Raw genomic sequence first — 15,956 nt, 5'->3', positions numbered from 1 at the left:
TCTGGATGCTCCGGCCCAAGTACCCTCTTGCGAGCCTCCATCACTTGGATGTCAAGATCTTCGGCCTCGTCCCACCGGCCTTTGTTCCTGTACGTCGACGCCAGGTTAGCTATGCTGGTCAGCGTGTCTGGATGCTCCAGCCCAAGTACTCTCTTGCTAGTCTCCACCACTTGCACTTCCAGCTCTTCGGCCTCGTCCCACCGGCCTTTGTCCCTGTACGTCGACGCCAGGTTAGCTACGCTGGACAGCGTGGCTGGATGCTCCGGTCCAAGTACCCTCTTGCGAGTCTCCACCACTTGCGCCTCCAGCTGCTCGGCCCTGTCCCACTTGCCTTTGTTCCTGTACGTTGACGCCAGTTTAGCCATGCTGATCAGCGTGTCTGGATGCTTCGACCCCTTGCGCTGTTTTCGAGCTTCCACTACTTGCAACAGCAGCATTTCAGCATCGTTCCACCGACCTTGTGCGAGATACGTCGAAGCTAGACTTTCCATGCTCGTGAGAGTATCTCCGTCGTTATCGCCAAACAGTCTCTTGCATATCTCTAAATCTTTTAGCTGTAGCTCCTCAGCGTCTTTCCACCGTCCACGATATCTATATATTGTCGCAAGTCTGCTCATGCTGGTCAATGTGTCGCGATCCTCCTCTCCAAGCACTCTCTTACGAGCTTCCAGTACTTGTGAAGTCACTTTCTCTGTATCACTCCACCGCCCATCTGCAAATAGGCACAATCCATACCTCCACATGAGATCCATCCTAGATTGCTGATCTTTGTGAACAACATCGGAGTCCAGTGCAAAACGGACATGTGGCAAATATCTCCTCCAAATGCTTCTATTCTCGTGGTTATGGCTGGGGAAGACCTCTTCCATGCGCACAATGGCTTTCTCTGTTGCTGGTGCTAGTCCGTCTTCCAACCGGAGATAATTGCGCGTGGCTAGATGCACCAACCGATGCAAGTCGAAAGCCTGGTCGGCCGGTCGTTTACTAAGAAACGAATACGCAGTAAGTGTTCCGATCGCATCCACTTCCATCTTCCGCGAGGACCCTGCCGGAAGGAGAGACTGCGGAATGTCCTTTGGCTCTATACAGGCCATAAACGATAAGTAATCGGCCGCCAGACGATCGCGCCGCCGGATTTGGTCAAACGATATCAGCCATGTTGTGGCTATCGGATTCTTGATGGTACGATACCTCCCGTCGTCTTCAAACTCCTCGCTAAGAAGATCAATTACCTCCTCTTCCTGTTCAGCCAAGAGCGACAGATAGTTTGCGAGTGATATCGCATTCTCGTTGATGTACGCCGCTGCCTGCACAATGGCTAGCGGAAGGTAGGTGAGCTGTAAAAGCAGTGCACCTGTCTCTTGCCGACTTTTGGCGAGATCCGCATTAACCAGACACTTTCTTAGCAGCTGGGCAGCCGCGTCTTCTCCCATCTCCGGAACGTCCACCACGTTCTGTTGCGCGAGCTTAACTGCTATCTTCCTGTCGCGTGTCGTAAATACAACGGCTCCATGCTTGCTCTTCGGGAGGTAGTCCATCAAAGGGTGCGATCCCTGCCCAAGCTTCAGCCCAGGTCCAGGCTTGGCAATCCACATGTCGATGTCGTCGGCGTTGTCGAATACTAGCAGCCACTGCCCTGTACTTTCTCTGCTCAAATGTGCCTGCACCAGTATCTTCACATCTGCCTTGTCGTCTTCACACCCAGGTATACCAAGTTGCCGGGCAACGTCCAGGTAAGATTGGTGCAGACTTTCTGTGTTAACTGCGGAAATCCAGATAACCGAGCAGTGCTTTTGCTTGTCGGCGATGCGGTAGAGCAGTTCGATGACCAGCTGGGTCTTTCCTACGCCTCCAAGACCGGTGATCGCAAGCTTCGCTGTACGATTCTTGCCGAATAGCATATTTTCGAGCCGAGTCAGCTCAGGCTCGCGGCTAGTGAAGCGAGAGTTCCGCTCGAATGGCACGATCCATGTCGGGTTCACTTGAGGTGTTTCTAGCTGTCTGGTGGAGGGTAATTGTAGTTGATCCCGAAAGAGCTTACCCGGCCGGTGGTCTTTTGAATACCTCTCGAGCTCCCTCAGGAGCCGCCGAGATGCATGATGCTCGCCCTCGCCGTAGATAGCTTCCATATGAATATCGAAAATTCCAAGAAGAGAGTAAACTTTGTCTTCAGGGCGCTTAGTTATTCTGTTTGCTGCCCATGACATGCGCTCATCGATCGTAAAGTGAGACAGTGGCTCCCCCCGAAGCGCATGAATAGAAATGCCCGAAACCTGGTGAATCTGCTTTTCTAGCGACTTTCTGTCTCCAAGCCGCTCACCCTTTTGCGAGAAAAATTCGACGCATTGAGGAGCAATGAGCTCTTGTAGCGTCCAGCCTCGAGTGAACCACCGACTATTCCGCAGCTGGGAGTGTCTGTCTTCCTCGCTCATAGAAGTCGAGACATCTGCGAGGAAAACATAACATTTAATAGCATTCTGATACCACCGAAACATGGAGTTGATACTTTCAGTAAGCTCGGCGGCATTTGTCTTGTCAATACAACAGGTGTCTATCCAGCAGTAGTCCAGCCCGTCATTGATGGCTTGGACTGCGCAGAAACGGAGCTTGTCGTAACCAGCCTTGCCACCTCCAGTGCCATCTCTGATGTCTTTGTACGTGACTTCATCGCCGTCACGTCCCCAGGTGTGCGAGAGTATTGCGTAGCGGGGAACCTCATCTTCGGCAAACTCGGCCAGGCTGAAGCTGGGGTAATTATGGAGCTGTAAAAGGCGCATTGTGGCACCGGATTAAGAAGGCGTGGGCCTCACAAGTAAGATCATTTAAGTCACGAGCCCGATAGTAATCAAACTAGAAAGGAAAAAAAAAAAGGAGATATTCATGGCAGAGATAGATTCACCGGCACTCGATGTTGGGACGTCTTTGGGCATATGGGGCTAGAGGCGGTGGGGTGACACAGCCACACCCACCACAAAAAGATGCATTGCCAGCTGCGGGCCATCATCCCCTGCCGGCAACCCAAATAGTTTTCGCGGGTCGCCACAGTATGAAAAGATTCAATAGGCTTCCATGGCGATCCACCCCGTGTCGTCTACGCTTGCTGCGTATTGGAGCTCTTTCTTCTTTTCCCTTTTGCTCATCTCCATCACCAATTGCAGAATGGACCCCGCAAGTATTGCCTAGTACATACGCAGCCGTGTCAAAACACCCTCATATCGCTCGCACCACCCTCTGGAACCGCGCACATGGACGACCCTTGAAAAGAAGAGAAAGCTCAAAGTCAACAGTACCTCACTCCGCCGGAAGAGAATTCCACGGCTTAATATTTGTGGCGAATTTCTAACAATGGTTATCCGGCCGCAATAAAATATCTACGCTCGCTAGCATTTATTATCGCCTACCAGTGCGCCGCAACGGACAAACCAATTTATGAAACCTCCGGCCAAGGGTTAGCCCTCAGCTTTCTGTAAACGCCATCCAGAACTCAAAGCGAAGAAAGTGAAGGCGATAAACTAGAATTGTCATAATAGCAGCAGATATTACAAGGTCACATCCTATTGTAAGGTCATACGGAAGGAACTTGAAGACTCAGTTATTGTGCTAGAGAGTGTTCACAATATGGGTAGGATAGGAGTTATGCTAAGCATGCTTGGCTTCGCCAAAGTCCTCTTTGGCAAGGACCACCCTCAGGATTATATCACCTTAGGGTGGTTTAAACGTGTGTTTAATCCTTAAACTAAAGCGCGGGCGCACTAGAAGCTATAGATTCTAATTTGCGACAGCTTCAAACCACATAAGACGCTTTAAGTCTTAGAGTTTTGCTTTAAAAATAACATTTTTCTTTGCTGTATTCCTTCTCACACTTCTAAAAACGCTACAGCCCTGTGACTTTAGAGTTTTTAGCCTACAAAGGCGGCCTATTACAACTAGGTTAAACAACTGCATTGCAGAGGTATTAAGGACGTGTAAACATAGTTAGCATAGAGCATTTTACGTATCTCTATAGACTGTAAAGGAAAAATCAATCAAGCCTAGGAACATTAACGCTAGATAGGATAAGGTTAGTTTAGTTCGTTTAACCTAGATAGAGTACTTAGAGATATTCCAAAGCCCCACGCTAAATTAATTGTTCTAAAGGTTAAAACATAACGACGCAGCTATATAAAGTAGTCGAAATTTTTAAGACGCTAGTGACAACAGAGGCACTTACATTATTACCGCATAACCTAATTAAACAGGATGTCTATGCGCTTAGCAAGGTGAGCTAATTGTAACAGACGCTCAGATTCATAGGCTCATCAGCACGACTATATGCGCTACGCGCCACCAAAAGGCATGCACAAATTGAATCAGCGAGAATTCAGCTTGCATAGTGGATATTTATGAGCGAGATGAGATGTTCCCCGGATGCCGGGTCCCATCCAAATCTTTGATCTGGCCCACTCGCGGGTCCTCATAGGTCCAATCCATCACACTAATAGCAGCGATAGAAATTTACTAAAGTTGCCTAAACGTCCTTTCCTAAATGTGCCCTCCTTTAAGACAAGAATTAACTCTTGTTTAAACAGAACAACAACGGTAAACGTTGCAAATCAAGTAAATTAACGGTAACTATTAGAAGAGGCGAAAGTAAACTGCTCAGTCGCGAGAATTCGCCGCGAACAGATCAATCAATAGAATGCCTAAGACTGCTGTAATTTGCTAATCGCAATCTAATATTAGATAGATGAGTAGATAAAAAATAGTAAGAAGAAATTTTTTTTACTTGATTAACCAAGTAGGAGGATTTAAGATACTTTAGTATATGGTGTTGTGTTTGCAGGAACCGAGCTCTCCGAGCTCTAGTCACATACACTCCTTTCTCCCACTGCTGCCTAGCTACGCCACATGCTGCGGTCTAGAGTGCTGGCCTTAAGTCACATGAAGGGTTCACCTAATACTATGTAAACCCGTAGTTGCCCTCTTTTAGCAATCAATCTAGTTCCTCATGCCTCTGGTGCTTCTCCTAGCTTCACATGTTGTTCCGTTACATCGGTTGTTCCCTTATGGGTGGATGCACGTTGTTTAGTAAAATGCTAAGTCCTCTGGCAACCTAGTTGCGTTATAGATATAGAGGCTTAACTGTGGAGAGTGGTAGTTAGTAAAGGTGGATCTCTATAGATGCTTTAGCGTTAGCTGTAACAAGCATCACAGTCTCTGTTATTAGTATAGAACAGTAAATTAGCCCCTTATTTTACCTGATCCTAGCCTTATTAAACGCTAAGAAGGCACATCTAGCAAACAAGCTTTAGCAGTGTATTAATTTACTTTTGTACTAATACGCTCACAAACTCCATCTGTAGGCGCAGGTCTTGCATGAGCTGAGGAGGGGTCATATGGGAAGCGAGTCGACAAGGTAGTGAGATCCAAACAAAGTGGATTGAACGAGTGTATTGTAAGGTCTAAGGAGCTCGATAGAGCTCTGGGCTGACTATATACTGTACGAGAGAGGAGCTATGCCTAATGAGTGAATAGTGCAGTACATGGGTATGATATCGCGTGAGACACGTGCGACAGCAGGATTAAAACACTAAGAAATTAACTAGTATAGTCAATTCCTGCAGTAGATATAGCCTTATTAACTGTACAGTAACAGAAGAAAATTCACTTTTGTTCTAACTGCTAAGGGATTGCTATTATCAGTAACAATAGGAACAGTCTACGTTCTATTAAACACCATGGTACAAGTAATTCTGCCATGAATATGTAGCATTCCAATCAATTAATATAGCCTGACGGGCTTGAAATATGTCTAAAATGTAGTCTAAGCTTAGTGAGTTGAAGTGAATGTAATATACATTATCAAGCATGACCGAATTTCTAAGACGGGCGTACTTGTATCTTCAGGTAATTGCCCACGTGCGCGATGTTGTCGAATTTTTGGTGAGAGCCACTGTAAATGTTTGGAGATAGTGTATTCCGCAAGGGAGCTACACACCTTAAAACACAGCTAAAATCAGAATTTAGTTATCTAAATATGTAGTTAAGCCCGAGGGCTCCATTACGGGCTATGCAATCACTTCAAGATGTAGCGTCCCACATTAATAGACATATTTGTAGTCTTGAGGAGGCAATGATTTATGAGTGGAGTGTTATATTGTAGACTAAGGCCTAAGGTGCTATGTGATATAAATAGTTGTGTGGGACTCTACGTTAGTTGGTCGGAGGTCCCATCGTAGAGCTCTCAGGCTTACACGTCCCTCAGCGTTGGGGGTAGTGTAGGAGCTGTAGCGGCTGTTGGCGTGGTATCATTCCAGTAGTGGCCTTAAATGAGCTTTTCGCTCACCCATTGTTTCCAATAGTTTAGTGAGGTTATCTCTCTTTGATAAACCCTTTCGCTTGTCCATTGTTGCTAACGGTTTGTCATCGTTTGTCTAAACATAGTGCAGGCTTGAAGTGGTTTTAATCAGTCATTCAGCCTTTATCTATTGTATTCAACAATTTAGTAGAGTTTCTGCGAGGTGGGCATCCCCAGCACTATATGAAAGCCCTTGTGCGCTTCAGCCTGTGTTTAACATCCATTCCTGTATGGCTAGAAACTGGCCATGCCGAGAAAACTAATAGGTACTTTAAATTTTAGCAACTTAGACTCTGTGCACACTTTAATATTTGCTATATTTCTGTAAAGCTACTCCAAAACCTTTGAAAACCCCCTACCTCCCCCCCTGCGTGATGGGACACTCACTGTGCTAGGATAGATCAAAAGTACTTCAGCGACTCCTTGACAACTGGGTCTGTATCTACCTAAAAAGCACACAAGCCTAGCGCTAAAGCAGCGCATTTCTGTGAAGCGGACCTTCGACACCGCGATAATGTCTCCTACGCTCTAAAGCCGATACTATCATTATTACATTCTTTGAAACCATAAGAAGCCCTAATTTAAATAAATCTTGCCGTAATGCTAAAAAAAAAAACTTTTGTTTATAGTGTACGTAGTGTTGCACGAAATTTTAGTTGATTCCGTCACGCAGGTCCTTATTTGCGGTCAATTAGCATTCCTGTTTTCGGCGGTTCATACAGTCACGGGACTACTCTATACGTATTTTACTATGGATTACCACGGCCGGGCCAGACTCTCTTGGGCGCAGCCTCAGCGGTCTAAACGCTCTTGGGTAATACAACTTTCCTTGCGTGGAGGAACGAATGGGGCGCGGGACATATGGTGTCTTAGCAAGAGGAATCCCTGACCTCGTTGGTTTCAACCTCCCTAATTCGCGGCGACCTATTAATCACCAACCACAGGTGACCTTAGAGCAAGGCATTGTCTTTATATCGTGATATAATGCAAGAAGTGTTCCATTGCGCTGAGAATGCGACGTATGCTAACTCTCTGTAGTAAACTGATAGGGTGTGAAGAGGGGCCAGCATCATCAAACCTACACTTCGCTGCTCTGTACTTTTAGCCCTTTTTTTTAGGCTGGTAAGATGCCTTTACGCTTCTAATAATATTTCTGTAAAGCTGCTACAGTCCTTTTTGAAGCTTCTTTTCCAGAATATTTCTCGTGTGCCTCCTAACCACTGCGCTATCACGAATTTTGCCATGTCTTTCAGCTTCGGAGACATAGGGGGAAGGCCCGATGTATGAAGCCTATATTCTTAGACTTTAACGAAATCTAGCACCTAGAAGCCAGAACGCCAGGAGTTTCCCTACTAGAAGGTAGTCGCTGCGTAGCTCAGCGTATAACCTTATCGTATTAAGCGGCGCTTTGTCATGATGTATTAAAACGAAATTTTACAAGCTATGCCTAATCTGCCAGAGACTGGATAGATACACCTGTCTTGCTCTATTGTTGTCGCGCGTCGTCTACTGTTGCAGAGCTGCGTCGAGCAGACTCCAACGCGCTCCATCCCATTGGAATACAAAAGTAGCCATGAATCGAGCCAGCTAGGCGCTGGCGCAAGAGCTCCCTATAAATGTGCATATATCTTCAGTCATAGTCCGAATCATTCTTCCAATAAGGGTCACGTCTTCTACGATAATATTCCTCCAGCCACTCTTTTTCTTCTTTCTCTTTTTCCATCTCCTCCTCCATTCGAAACTGTTCATTGTCATACGCATTACAGTCTTCTTCGTTGTCGAATTCGACTCGATCATCACAGGAGATCCAAACTCTCTTCGGAAGCCTTATGACCCTAACAGTCCACCCAATATTGTGCATCTTCTTCGTTAAGTCATCGCTAGGGTCATCTTCGGGGTACTCCTCGAAATTTATAATGATTTCTTCTAGGGAATGAATGGTCCTAATATGTGCGTTGAGTATATTTAACGCCTCTGCTGCGATCGGCCAATCGTCGAGTCCGTAGTTGGAGTGTCCAGGTGGAATCAGTAGTTCGAGGGTCTTAAGTTTTGTACAAGTCTTCTTAATAAGTTCTAGGTTTTCGATATGCGCTTCGTGAAGGCTAGCTTTATCGGGCAGGGGATAGTTGAAGGTGGGGAAGGGGATGTAGATATGGCGAATAAGGCTTGCTTGCAGTCCGACTTGGTTAAGAAAAGGTGCAATGTGAGCACGGGTCGGCGCAGACCATGTGGAAGCATATACTTCAGGGAATCGGAAGCGATTGTTTGAATAAAGTAGCGAACTAGCCTCGCCGTACACTATTCTGTTGACACGAAGGATAGCTGTATAGAGGCCATCCCTTCGAGATCGGAAGAGAGGCGGCGACAGAGGGCCGTAATCCGCTACAAATTGGATCGGCTCCGAGAGTACAAGGAGTTCTGAATAGATTTTGAGCCGGATCTCAGTGGCGATATCAAGGAAGCCCATTTTGTCCAGCGATGGAAGTAGTGAGAAAATTTTGCTGTTGCTACAACACGTCATGCTGATATTCGGCGCTATACTATATAAAGAAAGTGGGGGGTACTTAAACTTTGCTTACAAAGCCGTAAAATAGTAGACAGGAAAGATAGCCTTTAATAGATCGAACGATAGTACGTAAATTGCCTCTTAATAGCCGTTAGTAATATTAAAATTATGGTATCCCTATACCTTTCAAGACTTAGCTACCGCGAGTGGTGGCTTAGCAGCCCAGCGCTCACTGTTCTAATACCCGCTATAAGAGTGACTAACTTAGTTAGTTAGACAGCGAAAAGAGCACTGTACTTATTACCTAAGGTAGAATACAGTGTATCCTCCTCCTCTAGACTTATGTAAGTGAGGATTTTTAATGTCTTTGATTGGTAGACTTTGATTAAAGGTACTGACTAAGATAGCAGTTCAGCACAAGCTAAATGGTACCTACAGCCTTACTGTAAAATATAACTCTTTAGCAGTGCTATTAGATTCTTAATCTTATATAAGGGCATTTTATAGGTTGCGGCAGTTGTATAAGCTTAATGGTGACTCTATAGTAGGTAAGGCTTGTTGTCGCTACCTCTTCGCAGACTCAGCAGAAAGTATCTACGCAAATGTAATTTTTCTATATATAGGTTTATCAATGCTCTAAGGTGGTCAAATCATTAATGAAAGAGAATAATTGCAAAAAATTATGAGTTATGCAAAGTTTATCTTGCTTTGGATTCAAAGTACTAATATTTTGTTCCGCTATGGCGGTTGTTCCGTTACGGGGTGGATGTCTGTTAATCTCTATGACTAAATTAACAAGATTATGCTAAGATTAAGCTCTCTAGAGCCTCTAGAAACACTAGTTACCGTAGTAACTGTACTGAACAGTAGCTTCACCCTTAATTAACTTGGCAGTAAATGTTACTGTCTGTAAGACTGTTTTAATATACGCTATCCAAAGGAACGAAGCCCTATTGCCTCTAATAACACATTACAAACGCTCCTGAAAGTAACAGCTACGTTTTATTAAACACCGTGCTGGTACCTGAATCACACAACAAGCCACAATTTGCAGCCCGTCGCATACTGGAACAAATTTAAATAGTCTCAATTCTCTGCCTCCCCATCTTCATCGCTCACTCTACCCTGATTTCCCTTTCGCTCCCCATCTGCATCCCGCTTCCGTTTCTTCTGCGTTGTTTTCAACTGACCCTTGACTCTAGCCATCTTCCCCCCCAACGTGGTCTCCACAATGACCTTAAAGCTCTTTGGAACAATATACCGGGAATCAATAGAAAGATCCCAGTTACGTCCCACAGACCCATATTTATCTTGCACGCTCATATCCTGATTGATGTCGATGTGAATCTCATGCACAACTAGAAGGAAAGGGTCTTGGAACTCTCCTCCGAGCTGTGGATGATCTTTGACCATACCGAGAATTGATTTCCACGCTTCGTCGAAAATATTAGAGCGCAGACCCGTGTACTTCCCTTCGTTATTCTGGACTTCGGGGTCGTGAAACTCGGGCCACTGCTCTCGCAGCTTGTTCGTCTTGTTATTTTGGAGGTGGTGGATGAGATTGATCGCAGGATGAGCCATTTTCTGACGGTTATTTCCGCTAATGGTCTTCTTGACATGATTTTGCATTCGGAATAAGTCGACAAGCCCGGAGTCTTCCCATGCGCGGTTGAATGCTGGTCCGACGATGTCATCGTGCCAGATTTTTAGGAACTTATCATTGCGGGTAACAGATTGCTTCAGGTACGGGAATATGATGTACAAGCCTGGGCGCGTGTTTACTGCTTCGCTCTCAGAACGGGCTTCGCCGAAGTAAATCGCTTGGGAGAAGGCGCAAGGCTTGATGTTTTGGCGGATGGAATGTGTGAGAAAGTAGCGCATGTCTCCGCCAATATGCCAGCGAGCTCTAGCACCAAGGCTCTACTATCGAGATTCCACGCTGCAACCCTACCAATCAAACACCGTCGTAGTGCCAGCCGCAAGATACTGTTTCCCGCGCCTGAGCACTACCTCAAATTTCCCTCCTTGAACAAACACGTCACAACGAGCATTAACAATGAAGTCTGGGACCTACATCAACTTTTCAAGAGCAAGCGTTCTCTTGCTACGCTCGACTGCCACATCCAGCGAACGCCTCTTCCGCGTGTCTTTATCACAATCTTCAAGACTGCAACCCACAGCACCGCGCTCAATCAAGCCCTGGATAGCTTTTCCAGTTGATCACCTAAACTATCTCGTACATCCACTATCAGGGACTTGTTCGCTTTCAGTGCGGCGGCGCCACTGCCGGATACAAACTGTAGATTGATATCCCCAATGATGCCGTCCCGATGACTTTGCAGGTGGAAGGGCTGTGACGGTTTGGACGGAGAGAGTGTCGTAGGCATTAGCGACTATGACAGGCTTGCCTAGGAAGTGGAGATTTTTCAAGGTGAGTGCGAGTTTGTGTAGAGCAGCCATGTCGGCTGATGAAACTCGTGGGCGCTTCGAGGGCGGAGACTTGGATGAGAAGGACATTGAAGAGGAGGGAAAGCTAGTTTGAATGCTAGAGACCCGTCTAGTTTTGAACGAGGCTAATATATCCCACAAAAGTATCGTCAATATCGAGGTTCTTTAGTTGGTATCGATATTCAGGAACATCTATTTACCATTCCACGCTATATATCATGCTGTAGTTGGACGCGTCCCCAACCGATGTGGTTCTTGTGCTAATCGAAATGGGAAGTATGTCAGTAGCTTTTTCCGAAAACAGAAAGATGTAAGACTTCTCCCTGATTAATTTAAAGCCATTTTTAAATATTTCCCTAACAAGAGATCGCTGTATCGCGACTAATTAGTGCTTGGAAATTGCTTACAGAGGTACTAGAAGCATATTAAGCCCTTGACGGTACCAAACCCTCTTGCTAGCACAACGCATTATGAAGAAGACACAGGCTCCTACCTAAATTCTAAGGCTCACCCCAAGTTCCACTGTATTTTTCAATCTATAGTACGAGTTTTTCCTTGTGCAGTTCAAAGTATTCCGGACAAAACGGAAACATTGGATCAAAGCCACCATGAACGCAACATTTAGAACGATTTAATTCAATTGAGAAACAAGACTAGCTTTGGGGACCTAACAAGCAGCCAAAAGGGCAACGCTAAAGGAAATTCATCTAGAGAGTAACTATCAACGCAAGTCTTGCATATATCAACTCCTTCCTACCAGCTCCTCCAGCAATTCCCAATCAATCTAACCCATCCCCACCATATAACTTCCCCTCGTGAACTAGAATATCCTTTACATATGGCCCGGGCAGCATCCTCCACTCATGTTCCCACCTCGACTTTTCCACAACCGTAAATGCCGAAAAACTCTCCGTCAATGCCGTCATCCCTACCACCCCCGCCGTTATCTTCCTAATAGCCATATCCTCCAACCATTTCACAAGCGCCTCCTCAGTCCCCCACCCCGAAAGCGTCCTATCTTTCATTCAACCCTAAGAGTCATGCCGAGGCGGGTCCTTGGCGTCGGCGGAGGTAACTTGGATGCAGCCTGATTGCTGCTCGTACAGAATTTTCAGAGTTGCCAGTGGAGCTACGAAGTTAGAGATGTCGAGGTTGACGTAGAGGTTGACGTATGTCACAGGCACGCGCAGCCAGTCGCGAGATTGCGTAGTAGTTTTGATGAGGCACATGTTGAGTTCAGCCGTCATGAGGTCCATGATGGGTTTGGAGAGGGTGCGTTGTTCATTCATAAACCGCTCGTGGGGGAGTAAGGTGCCCAGTCTACCATAAAACAATGTCAGTCAACATATGATCTAGAAATCGGCTTGGAAGTATGAGGCACACAAGGGGTACCGACAAAATAGCAATTGATGTCGCAACTAATTTCCGCAGACCCCATGAAGCACAAATCAGACCAGGGGTTTTGTAACATGAGAAAATATCTCGCGCCAGATTTCCCTATCGGAGGTAGACTCGTCGTTAATGGTTCGGCCTTTGATAGGTTCAAAGGCGATTTCAAGAATGGGAGTGGACATATCAGATTAGGATTTATTATTGGAGCTCTGAATTCTTGTTTAATTTAATAAAGATGGCTCTTTGACTCAAGGAGCTATAGTTTAGTCGATCAGCGGACGAACACTGCATTCTTTATCACTGTGGGAACTTACCTTTACATATATCTCAAAGTCTTCCAAATGGCTTCAGAAGTGAAAACCAACTTTCAACACTCAACATTCTGGAACAGTGGACAATCTCTCAAATATCCTAACTTGAAAAGCCTGAAAGCAGAAAATACCAGGAGGCTGCTCAAAAAGGTAATTGCGCTTTTAGGAAGACGATAATGCAAGAAACAAGAGCAATCTGAAATAGGTTAAATCGTTTGCATATGCATTCAAACTTACTCACCGTAATATGGCCTTGGGATGACGTAATCTAGAGACCGAGAAATTCGCGATCAGCCGAATCGCGAGCCTGCTTTTCAGCCTGGTGCCGTTTTGCCTTTGAAAGGTTCTATTTGGTGTCCTGCCAAATTCCCCAGGCTGGATGCATCTTGTATGCAACCCATACCCACTGCATTTGCATGGCCTACGTTTCTCGAATCTGGAAACGAAGGGTCATACTTCCAGAACCCAGTGCACCAGCAACCTCCCATCAAGGTATCCCATAGAAAAGACATGCTCAAAACCGTCACGATACCTCGCCCAGTTGTTTTCTCCGGGTATCCCACCCCACACTCTCCACCCCTCTTGTCCTTCCAAATCGAACACCATGGCCAACTTCCCTAACCAAATATTATCATCGCGATCATAGACGCAACCCCAAGCTGTAGGTTCGATCTACAAACCCCAAAACACAACCCAGGATTCTAGCGGTTATGAGCCAGCTCGTCTCTGCCAATTCCTCTTTCATCGAAATGTTGAAACCTCGTGAATCCATTGCCCCTAGTTTGTCCTGTTTCGACAAGTCAACGCTAAAACTAATGTGGAGAGGTATTTCACTATTGAAAAGTATGTTTAGTTTTATAGGCTAGCAGTTAAGGAATGCAATGACACTGAAGGAATGATAGGTTTCATTCCGTGGAAGCATTGGCGTTTCATCGAACAAACCTAGGTCTAGATGTTCTTAACAAAGCGGTGGTAGATATTGATATGCTAGCGAAGCCCATTGAGGTTGTGACTTGTGAAGTTTTTGTAAGGTTTATGAAATGTGGTTAAGAAGAGGTGAAGCCGAAACGTTGGAAACTTCCAAGAAATAAAACCACTCTGTCAAGTTCAAAAGACCCGACATCGATGAAACGCGATAACCTGTGACCTTAAGCATTCACGGTAGTTCCATCCGAAGTTCTATCCATTTCGTCAGCTTTCCATCTACCTTCTACCGTAGAATTCGTGTGAGTCGTGACAGCCACATGGCTACTGAAACCGAGCAAGCTGACGTGCATAACAAAGTCGTGTGCGTTCTGGCCGTATAAGGATCTCGCACGGATCTCGCATGAACCACCCCTGCAGATCATGCGAACACCCAATACATCGCGTATTAACCGGTTTCAAGAAGGCACATCGCTAAAAGGAATATATAAAGCGGAAGAATAACGTGAAAAGGATTTTAATAAGATCATACATCTTAACAGACTTCTTTTCTCAAGGAGCAGTTTCTGAAACACTTACCGAAATGCCAACTTATTTCCTTACCGGTGCGAATCGTGGGATCGGCCTCGAGATCGTTCGGCAACTCTCGCAGGACGGAAGCAACAATGTCATCGCAGCTGTTCGATCAAAGAAAGGAGATGTTGCAGAACTGAAGGAATTAGCGACGAAAGGAAACGTCCACATCATTGAATGCGATGTGTCATCCACGGACTCAATATCCAGCCTAGAATTCCGCGTCGCAGAAATCTTGTCCAAAACAGGCGAGAACCTCAACTATCTCTTCAATGTTGCCGGAATAAACGCCACATCCTCGGACACATCGCTATCGATAGATCCTGTATCGTTACAGAATCATATGAACACAAATGTTCTTGGACCCGCGAAAATCGTCGAAACACTCCGACAATACCTTGCAAGAGGAGCAGTCGTCATGAATATGACCTCAGGCCTTGCCAGCATGACCGTGGCAAAGGATATGCCAAAATGCTGCACGTATTCCATCAGCAAAGCGGCACAGAACATGTTGACGCTCCATCAAGCGAGGGATTTGAGACGAAATCACGCGATCGTGATATGTATGGATCCTGGGTGGGTGAAAACGAGAATGGGCGGAAAGGGTGCAATGGTGGAACCACAAGTTAGCATTGAGGGCATGCTGGAAGTGGTGAGAGGGTTAAAGAAAGATGATAGTGGCAAATTCTATAGATTCGATGGAAGCCAGGTCCCGTGGTAATCGAGGATGGAGAGGGCGGCGTGGATACTGGAATGTCTGCTGGATCAGTCTGAAGTATGCATAATGAAGCGATTGCCTCAAGTGCCTAATACGTTTCGTAACCCTATCTTGGTATCATTGGTCCTCTGGCCGGGCCCAGTGGAACAAAGTATGCAGATGTCTGCTTTCGTTGGTGAGCACTTTTCTCCGCAGATTTCTATGACCTTTCCAGGTCTAAAGAAAGGCTTTAGTGATTCCAACGAGCGATTAAGGTGTTTTGAGGCTTGAGGTGATGGGGAGACACTCCACTAGGTTAGTGCCCAGGAGTGGACCTTTGCCACAACAAATAAAAAATATGAATCCACGATAAAAAGCCGCAAAAATTAAGGATACCCAAGTGAGCAGATCAGGCTTGGAGCAGGAAGACGACAGGGCTGCGAAATTATGAGGCAGAGGACGGCTGAAAACAGAGCCACGAAGAAAATAAGGCAACGAGGCAGCGAGGTAGCCAATAAGCCCCCAAAACCTCAACGTCAATCGAACATCTCTCGGCTCCTCTTTCGCGACACAAACAACTATTGGGGCCGAAGCCGGTCAAGTTAGGCCGTAATGGAAGTTGCTTACACAGAGAAGAGCGTAAGAAAAGTGGTGGCGATCTAGCCACGCCAAGCTTGAGAAGATGACGTGCCTACCCTCTGTTCGCGCGAGAGTTGGACAATTCATTCAACATTCCCCCCACTCCAGCCTCGACCGTTACTTTGATAT

At 45.9% G+C, this 15,956-nt stretch overlaps 8 protein-coding genes across 8 annotated transcripts in view; 5 read left to right on the top strand and 3 right to left on the bottom strand.

Annotated features, from left to right (window-relative positions):
- Positions 1-2,869, bottom strand: part of BDR25DRAFT_331555 (kinesin light chain 3) — a gene marked incomplete at its 3' end in the record, with an annotated part of 4,526 nt that extends 1,657 nt beyond the window's left edge. The window contains exons 1-2 of the mRNA XM_033692648.1: positions 2,065-2,869; positions 24-2,001 (exon numbers count right to left, since the gene is read on the bottom strand). Coding sequence (XP_033552661.1) covers positions 24-2,001; positions 2,065-2,777 — 2,691 coding nt within the window. The 5' untranslated portion in view covers positions 2,778-2,869. The remainder of the gene's footprint in view (positions 1-23; positions 2,002-2,064) is intronic.
- A 195-nt stretch (positions 2,870-3,064) lies between these two features.
- Positions 3,065-3,521, top strand: BDR25DRAFT_88915 (uncharacterized protein; the record flags this gene model as incomplete). Its single annotated transcript, XM_033699196.1, has 1 exon — positions 3,065-3,521. A coding segment is annotated over one exon (279 nt), but the record flags the coding sequence as incomplete, so codon positions are not given.
- Positions 3,522-4,239: 718 nt separating this feature from the next.
- BDR25DRAFT_350100 (uncharacterized protein) lies at positions 4,240-5,542 on the top strand (the record flags this gene model as incomplete). The annotated part of the gene is made up of 6 exons (XM_033694640.1): positions 4,240-4,259; positions 4,354-4,449; positions 4,823-4,895; positions 5,010-5,049; positions 5,361-5,414; positions 5,508-5,542. 6 exons carry the CDS (start codon positions 4,240-4,242, stop codon positions 5,540-5,542), a joined length of 318 nt encoding a protein of 105 aa, XP_033552659.1.
- Positions 5,543-5,847: 305 nt separating this feature from the next.
- On the top strand, positions 5,848-7,928 carry BDR25DRAFT_350099 (uncharacterized protein; the record flags this gene model as incomplete). Its single annotated transcript, XM_033694639.1, has 15 exons — positions 5,848-5,922; positions 6,023-6,138; positions 6,197-6,214; positions 6,245-6,298; positions 6,342-6,397; positions 6,450-6,603; positions 6,733-6,771; positions 6,805-6,853; positions 7,011-7,170; positions 7,211-7,281; positions 7,349-7,356; positions 7,405-7,432; positions 7,508-7,618; positions 7,701-7,747; positions 7,856-7,928. The coding sequence occupies 15 exons, from the start codon at positions 5,848-5,850 to the stop codon at positions 7,926-7,928; spliced, it is 1,059 nt and encodes a 352-aa protein (XP_033552658.1).
- A 19-nt stretch (positions 7,929-7,947) lies between these two features.
- On the bottom strand, positions 7,948-8,804 carry BDR25DRAFT_339807 (uncharacterized protein; the record flags this gene model as incomplete). Its single annotated transcript, XM_033693435.1, has 1 exon — positions 7,948-8,804. The coding sequence occupies one exon, from the start codon at positions 8,802-8,804 to the stop codon at positions 7,968-7,970; it is 837 nt and encodes a 278-aa protein (XP_033552657.1). The 3' UTR covers positions 7,948-7,967.
- Positions 8,805-9,929: 1,125 nt separating this feature from the next.
- On the bottom strand, positions 9,930-10,724 carry BDR25DRAFT_379381 (uncharacterized protein; the record flags this gene model as incomplete). The annotated part of the gene is made up of 1 exon (XM_033697602.1): positions 9,930-10,724. One exon carries the CDS (start codon positions 10,722-10,724, stop codon positions 9,930-9,932), a length of 795 nt encoding a protein of 264 aa, XP_033552656.1.
- A 1,939-nt stretch (positions 10,725-12,663) lies between these two features.
- On the top strand, positions 12,664-13,171 carry BDR25DRAFT_350095 (uncharacterized protein; the record flags this gene model as incomplete). Its single annotated transcript, XM_033694638.1, has 3 exons — positions 12,664-12,702; positions 12,734-12,857; positions 12,951-13,171. The coding sequence occupies 3 exons, from the start codon at positions 12,664-12,666 to the stop codon at positions 13,169-13,171; spliced, it is 384 nt and encodes a 127-aa protein (XP_033552655.1).
- Positions 13,172-14,166: 995 nt separating this feature from the next.
- Positions 14,167-15,243, top strand: BDR25DRAFT_253378 (NAD(P)-binding protein). The gene has a single exon (XM_033686237.1). It carries the CDS (start codon positions 14,502-14,504, stop codon positions 15,210-15,212), a length of 711 nt encoding a protein of 236 aa, XP_033552654.1. The 5' UTR covers positions 14,167-14,501; the 3' UTR covers positions 15,213-15,243.
- Positions 15,244-15,956: the final 713 nt, after the last annotated feature.

This window comes from Lindgomyces ingoldianus (genome assembly GCF_010093535.1).
Source record: "Lindgomyces ingoldianus strain ATCC 200398 unplaced genomic scaffold BDR25scaffold_4, whole genome shotgun sequence".
Taxonomy (NCBI): domain Eukaryota; kingdom Fungi; phylum Ascomycota; class Dothideomycetes; order Pleosporales; family Lindgomycetaceae; genus Lindgomyces; species Lindgomyces ingoldianus.
The sequence above is the reverse complement of the archived record's forward strand: the minus strand, read 5'-3'. Positions and strand labels throughout refer to the sequence as shown.

What these genes read in the sequence shown, in the direction of transcription:
- BDR25DRAFT_253378 (XM_033686237.1), top strand. Translation starts at nt 14,502, where the DNA reads ATGCCAACTTATTTCCTTACCGGTGCGAATCGTGGGATCGGCCTCGAG.